At 50.9% G+C, this 7,500-nt stretch overlaps 2 protein-coding genes across 3 annotated transcripts in view; one reads left to right on the forward strand and one right to left on the reverse strand.

Moving 5' to 3' along the window:
* Positions 1-4,050, forward strand: part of LOC143334593 (properdin-like) — a 7,079-nt gene extending 3,029 nt beyond the window's left edge. The window contains exons 7-11 of the mRNA XM_076753448.1: positions 226-417; positions 1,898-2,071; positions 2,866-3,063; positions 3,266-3,380; positions 3,680-4,050. Coding sequence (XP_076609563.1) covers positions 226-417; positions 1,898-2,071; positions 2,866-3,063; positions 3,266-3,380; positions 3,680-3,809 — 809 coding nt within the window. The 3' untranslated portion in view covers positions 3,810-4,050. The remainder of the gene's footprint in view (positions 1-225; positions 418-1,897; positions 2,072-2,865; positions 3,064-3,265; positions 3,381-3,679) is intronic.
* An 841-nt stretch (positions 4,051-4,891) lies between these two features.
* Positions 4,892-7,500, reverse strand: part of LOC143334591 (uncharacterized) — a 12,282-nt gene continuing 9,673 nt past the window's right edge. For both annotated transcript variants that reach the window (XM_076753446.1, XM_076753445.1), the window contains one exon: positions 4,892-7,500. This exon is cut by the window's right edge and continues 264 nt beyond it. The gene's annotated coding sequence lies outside the window, so the exon portion shown is untranslated.

The raw sequence follows: 7,500 nt of genomic DNA on the forward strand, positions 1-7,500 counted from the left end.
GAGACGTGTTGCTGCATCAGATTCACAATAAGAGATATTTACAGAAATCAATGAAAAACATTAAATATGTTGACTTTGAGCTGTTCTCAGGTCAGTTTATGTCAGATCAGCTGATACATAAATATTCTACAAGGACGTGTTGACGCGGCGTGTTGACATGGGGCGGGGCTGTACCGGTTACTGATACGCTCTGTCTGTCTCCGTCTGTCTCTGTGTCTCTGACAGTGGACGGGTTCTGGTCCGGCTGGTCTTCTTGGGGTGAGTGTTCTGTGTCCTGTGTCCCACGAGGACAAAGCCCCGTGAGGACTCGCCACCGTTCCTGCTCTAACCCCGCCCCTTCATCCAGGCCACCCGGCAGAGGTTGCCACGGTGATGATACGCAGACAGAAAACTGCGACCAACTGCCTCACTGCCCAGGTACACCTGTGTGTCTGTCCGCCTGTGTGTCTGTGTCTGTCCGCCTGTGTGTCTGTCCACCTGTGTGTCTGTGTCTGTCCGCCTGTGTGTCTGTCCACCTGTGTGTCTGCGTCTGTCCGCCTGTGTGTCTGTGTCTGTCCGCCTGTGTGTCTGTCCGCCTGTGTGTCTGTGTCTGTCCGCCTGTGTGTCTGTCCACCTGTGTGTCTGCGTCTGTCCGCCTGTGTGTCTGTCCACCTGTGTGTCTGCGTCTGTCCGCCTGTGTGTCTGTCCACCTGAGTGTCTGTCCGCCTGTGTGTCTGCGTCTGTCCGCCTGTGTGTCTGTGTCTGTCCGCCTGTGTGTCTGTCCACCTGTGTGTCTGCGTCTGTCCGCCTGTGTGTCTGTCCACCTGAGTGTCTGTCCGCCTGTGTGTCTGTGTCTGTCCGCCTGTGTGTCTGTCCACCTGTGTGTCTGCGTCTGTCCGCCTGTGTGTCTGTCCGCCTGTGTGTCTGCGTCTGTCCACCTGTGTGTCTGTCCGCCTGTGTGTCTGTGTCTGTCCGCCTGTGTGTCTGTCCGCCTGTGTGTCTGTCCACCTGTGTGTCTGCGTCTGTCCGCCTGTGTGTCTGTCCGCCTGTGTGTCTGCGTCTGTCCGCCTGTGTGTCTGTCCGCCTGTGTGTCTGTCCACCTGTGTGTCTGCGTCTGTCCGCCTGTGTGTCTGTCCGCCTGTGTGTCTGCGTCTGTCCGCCTGTGTGTCTGCGTCTGTCCGCCTGTGTGTCTGTCCACCTGTGTGTCTGCGTCTGTCCACCTGTGTGTCTGTCCACCTGTGTGTCTGCGTCTGTCCGCCTGTGTGTCTGTCCACCTGAGTGTCTGTCCGCCTGTGTGTCTGTGTCTGTCCGCCTGTGTGTCTGTCCGCCTGTGTGTCTGCGTCTGTCCGCCTGTGTGTCTGTCCGCCTGTGTGTCTGCGTCTGTCCGCCTGTGTGTCTGTCCACCTGTGTGTCTGTCCGCCTGTGTGTCTGTCCGCCTGTGTGTCTGCGTCTGTCCGCCTGTGTGTCTGTCCACCTGTGTGTCTGCGTCTGTCCGCCTGTGTGTCTGTCCACCTGAGTGTCTGTCCGCCTGTGTGTCTGTCCACCTGAGTGTCTGTCCGCCTGTGTGTCTGCGTCTGTCCACCTGAGTGTCTGTCCACCTGTGTGTCTGCGTCTGTCCGCCTGTGTGTCTGTCCGCCTGTGTGTCTGTCCACCTGTGTGTCTGCGTCTGTCCGCCTGTGTGTCTGTCCGCCTGTGTGTCTGTCCACCTGTGTGTCTGCGTCTGTCCGCCTGTGTGTCTGTCCGCCTGTGTGTCTGTCCACCTGTGTGTCTGCGTCTGTCCGCCTGTGTGTCTGTCTGCCTGTCTCACTGAACACGTGACACTGTCTCAACCACAAACAACAACACAGGAAATAATGGGACTCCCAGGTGTCCACACAGAGACAGTAACTTTCTTTGTCGTCCCGTCTGTCTCTACCAGTGGACGGAGGTTGGGGGTCTTGGTCTCCCTTCTCTTCCTGTCCTGTCACCTGTGGCGTGGGGCTCCAGGTATCAATCAGGAGATGTGACAGCCCCGCCCCTGAACATGGGGGCCAGCCATGTCCTGGAGAGGGACGTCAAACCAGCATCTGTAAGACCAACGTCCACTGTCCAGGTACAGTCAAGATCTTGTCTTCTATTGCATGAAAACTTTGTCCTCTCAGCAGCTGATTCTCAAGTCTCAAGAGTCTCGCTGGGTTGGTCCACAATCAGCCAATCAGCTGTGACTCTGTGTTCCTTGGCAGCAGCACGATCACGTCCTCGTCCGTCTCTGCAGAGTAACTAAGTACATTTACTCAAGTACTAGTGCTTCAGGAGAGTGTGGAGGAACCTGTCCTTCATGCTCCTTTCTTCTTCCTCTTCTTCTTCTCCGTCTTCCACATTATGTGACACCAGGACAAATCTGTTCAGGCGTCTCTGTGCAGAGACGCCGCCGAGCATTTGACCACGAATGAGCTGATATTTAAGAAATAAGAAAAGAAGAGAAAGAGAAGGACGAGATGCCTGGCAGGGACAGACATTATGAGACAACAGCTGCAGGTACAACGAGATAAGATACGATAAGATAAGATAAGATAAGATAAGATAAGATAAGATCCCACACCTGGGGAATTTTACCTGTTACAACAGCAAGAATAAAAAGCTTCAAACCAGTTTCTGTACTTTTACTGCATGATGCTGAGAATACTTCTAATGTTACCTGAGTAGAATCTTAAATGCAGACCTTTTACTTGTAGTGGAGTACATTTACCTGAATGTATTTGTACTTTTACTGAAGTACAGGATTTGAATACTTGTTCAGTTCAGTTGAAGTCATGACAGTCGCTGCACACACACACACACACACACACACACACACACACACACACACGCTCGCTTCATGTATGTGTGTACCGTGTGTCCTTGCAGTGGACGGGGCGTGGTCGGAGTGGTCGCCGTGGAACCCGTGCAAGCCCCCATTCGGTGGGCGGGACATCCGCTGTAAGATGGTGGGCGGGAGTCAGACCCGAGAGCGTCAGTGTCTCCACCGAGCTCACAACGGCTCCATCTGTCCCGGGGAAGCCCTGACGGAGAGACGCGTCTGCTACGACGTCAGCAGCTGCTACTGTGAGGGACACACACAGTACACGCAGTACACACAGTACACACGGAGTGCACACACAGCACACACAGCACGTTGGTCAGTAACTCTTCCATCTCATCTGAGCTCTGGACAGACTTCACTAAACCACCTGACTGATTTCAACAGCCAATCACATGCTCTGTGTGTGTGTGTGTGTGTGCGTGTGTGTATGTATGCGCGCTGCAGTGAAGGGCTCCTGGGACGGCTGGGAGTCGTGGAGTTTGTGTAAACCGTCCTGTGGAGGAGGGAAGTCTCAGCGCTTCAGGAGGAGACGCTGTGTACCTGACTACAGTAACTACAAGTGAGTTCCTGTGTCTGCGCCCGCTGAGCTCACCTGGTGCAGCAGGCTGCACGGGTTCACTGAGTGGAGGGAGGTGTGTCTGCATTCACCCGTTCACCACCTCCACCTGTGTTCAGGGGGACACGCTGCCTCCTCCTGTAGAGACGGTGCGATGTGGACGAGATCTGCTGAGCTGCTCATTTACCGCCAACGTTAAGTACTGACTGTGTGTGTGTGTGTGTGTGTGTGTGTGTGTGTGTGTGTGTGTGTGTGTGTGTGTGTGTGTGTGTGTGTGCGCGCGCATGCACGCGCGCTTTCAGTCCTACCATTGGTCGTCTGAAGGAGCCGGCCACCTTCTTTGGGACGCCGCAAGCCGACTGCGGTGTGGCGCCCGACGGTGGCCAGAAGCTTGAAATTGAGCAGTGCCTCAATGTTCCCGCCTGTCTCTGACGGCACCGTCCAGTATGTCCAACCCAGGGGACGGGCCCGAGAGAGGGCCGCCAGATCGATCTGAGGTGTCAACAGATGATGATGGGAGAGAAGAAGAAACAAAGTTCTGACACACCAACGTGTCTTCAGTCTCTGGACTTTGATTCTAAGTGAAAACAGCTCTGATTGGTTGACTGTCCCACATGTTTAACTGCTCTGCTCTCTTAACGTTCAGTGTTATCATAATAAAACAATCCACAGCGCTTTTATTGTGAAGTTACCGTGTTCAGCTAGTCCTGCTGCAGACATCCTGTCTGCGTCTCCACTGTTGGTCTTTAGTCTGACTCTACTGAGAACAGTTGGTCTTCATCAAACAGCGCAGAGGAGTCGATATTTAAGAAATAAGAGAAGAAGAGGAAGAGAAGGACGAGACGCCTGGCAGAGACAGACATTATGAGACAACAGCTGCAGCTACAAGACGAGAAAAGTACAGTATGTATTCAGGTCTTTAACTGAAGTAAAAGTACTACTAACACAGGGTAAAAATACTGTTACAAGTGAACTCCACAGGTCACATCACCTGTAGTTTTCACCTCAACAGGTGAGGTCAGGTCAGGTAAGGTCAGGTGAAGTCAGGTGAGGAGCTTTGTGCTTTCAGTTTGGAGCCTCACAAAGACTCCACATGATCGTAACCTCCAACGACGCACTGCACCTTGTGTTTACTGCTAATTAGCTAATGTTAGCATGCTAACAAGCTAAGATGGTGAACATGGTAAACTTTGTACCTGCTAAGCAGTTAGCATTTAGCACAGCCTCACAGAGCTGCCAGCATAGCTGAAGGTCCTTTCAGACACCAAGCGCTCGCCACTCAGTTCGTCTTCGGGTGAGACGCCGTCACGGCGTGAAGACAGCCGATGGACACGGTGACACTGTGGTCCCATTGTTTTTCTGGTAACCACGGTTACTCGTCTTTTGAATAACAAAAACAGCAGCTTGTCTGAATAAAGGAAAACTGGAGAAAATTCTGTTGAAATGAGGGACGACTGTTAAAGACATTTTGTACTTTCACAGTGTCAAAGACAGAAGAGAGCTCCACCTGAGGATGACTTTAGCCCCGCCCACACTGTTTTATTAACAGGTGACTGCACAAAAATGACAGGTTACGACTTCACTGCTCCTCCACATCAAAAACAACGGTTCACATTTCAAGCTTCAGCCCTCGGCGGGTCTCCAGTCCTTCAGTGTGCAGTATTCATACTTATCCCCCCCCCACTGTTTTGACATCATGGAAGTGTCCCCGCAGGGCGCTCAGGTCCCAGCTCCAGTGTTCCCAGTCTCTGCTGGGCCAGAACCCATTCAGAACCAGTGTCTGAATCAGTAAGTCCAGTCCATCCAAACTCCAGCAAGTTCCAGTGAAACGTCAGGATCCTCTGACGTCATCCAGGTGACGTCATCCAGGTGACGTCATCCAGGTGACGTCATCCAGGTGACGTCACAGTTCAGTAGTTGTCACAATAAGCTTTTTTTTTTCATTTTTTTGGTGATACTGCCACAACAGTCGTGCGGCCGGTCGCCTCTAGGATCCCCAGTTTCTTACTCTTCCTGACTTTCAGAACAATGACATCACAAACGTTTGGCAACAAAATGTAAAAACAAACCTAAAAACCGTGAATCCATTTTGGTCGATGCACAGGATTATTTCCCCTCGTTCATCTCTTCCTGCTCTGGTTTGAACTTTTATTCCTGCTAACGTGTCTGGACGTGCCTAAAATGCTACGTACCAGCGTGGTAACGTTTTAAAATGGTGAAGCCTGAAACTGACCCAAGCTGCTTGCTGTAGAAACCATGAGCAGCGTTCACCATCGTTTGGCTTCTGAATCATTCTGGAAGAACTGAACCAGCTGCCTCGTGTTCGCCGACATCAGCTGATGGAAAACCACTTGGTCCTTCTCGCTTTGCTACAGTGGGTTAATGCTAGTGCTGGCTAACGCTAGCTAGCAAGAACATCAAGTTGGGATTCATTTTTTGAAAAATTCAACATTTTATCAGCAACTTTGGTGTTGCGCTGCTCTCTTTGAGGCTCCGTGAGCTTTTGACTGAAACTGTTCAGCGAGGCTCAAAGTTTATTCTTGACTGTAGAAACAGCAAAACCTCAACGTCTGTTCAGTTCTGGAGCTTTCAGCTGACTCTCAGGGTTTTCAGCTGTCAGTTCCTGTCAGACAGCGCCGAGAACTTCGTCATCAGGCGACATTCAGACGTCCACATGGACGAGCTCTGAGGACCGACATGTCATTTATAACAAAGAGTACAGACGGACGGCAGCGTACCAGGTTTCCGTCCAAACCCTGCAGTGACTGACGTCTCCATGCTGAAAGCTCCAGAACGTTTCTAAGGGATTGTTGGTCCAATCCTGTTTCCACGGTGAAGAACGAACTTTCAGTCTCAACTTTCAAACCAACGTGGACCAAAAGTCGTTAAAGTGCTCTGAGAAAAACCTACACAAAGAGGAAACTGTCTGCTGAGGACGACCTTAGACCACCAGAACAAGTCCACAACTAAACGGACGTCGAGGTTCAGAGTCTTTTAGTCCGGTCAGCATTTTGGTGTTTGATAGGAAGAGACCTGAAGTCACCTCAGCTGAGTTTTCAACATCAACAGGAAGCCGGGAGACATTTGGGGGACATTTGGGGGACTCTAACAGAACCAGAGCGGACACTGACGAGGCCTTTTTCAATCTGCATTTTGGTGGAAAATCACCCAAAGTCCACATTTAGTTAAACACAGCCCAAATAACCACAAAGGTTTGTGTTCTGCCCATTTTACCCAGAATGCTTCGGGTAAATTACATTTTCAGTTTTCGATATGCAGTCCATTTCAAAAGGTGAGCCCGGTCACACCAGCAACATCAAATCCTTCACTCGCAAATTTGCTCAAATTGAATTTATGCAGTTGACCAATAACAAACTGTCCTGACAGAGCTGAGCTCTGATTGGACGGAGAGCCGGGAGTCTCTCTGACAGCTCCTCTGTCAGAGTACAAACCACAAAGACAGACTTGTGGTTTGACTTGGGCAGACTTGTTAGCCACCAAGCTAACACACGTCTTGCTCCTCTTTAATGACTCTTACTGAATGAGATGTTTTAAACTGAGAACAAAACGGTCTCAGAGGAGAAAACTGGTATCTGACTGACTGGTGCGAGCAGGTTTCCAGATGTTAGCAGTTAGCCGTCAGCCAAGAGCACAGTATGACAGTTCACCAGCCAGAATCAGGGATCTTATAAGACGCGTTACTTCCTGGTGTGACCGAGTCTTCATGCTTCATGTCTTTATTGGACAGTCTGACATCAGCCTCCGTGGACTCTGGGCTCCTCGTGTGAATCGGACCATGTCTAACAGGACGTGAGTCTGTGGACTTTGAGGAGACAGTACTGTGTCTGGATTGTCCTCCTGTCCTCTGGAGTCTGGACTTCAATCAAACTGCCATGAATTTCAGGTCAACCTTGGTGGACTCTGCTTTGAAAAAGACCTCCAGTGTCACCGCGAACTTTTTAAAGATGGAATCGTAAACTTTACTTAAAGTCACTGTGTCCATCCCAAAGTGTGTTTTCATTGGCCAGTTTGTGTTGGAAGCGAACGGATCCCAGAGGCGACAAAACGTTTCTCTCCTCACACTGAGGTTCTGTGTTTTTTGTTTCATAGCCGTTAGCGTCTT

This window comes from Chaetodon auriga, chromosome 16 (genome assembly GCF_051107435.1).
Source record: "Chaetodon auriga isolate fChaAug3 chromosome 16, fChaAug3.hap1, whole genome shotgun sequence".
In the NCBI taxonomy this organism is placed as follows: domain Eukaryota; kingdom Metazoa; phylum Chordata; class Actinopteri; order Chaetodontiformes; family Chaetodontidae; genus Chaetodon; species Chaetodon auriga.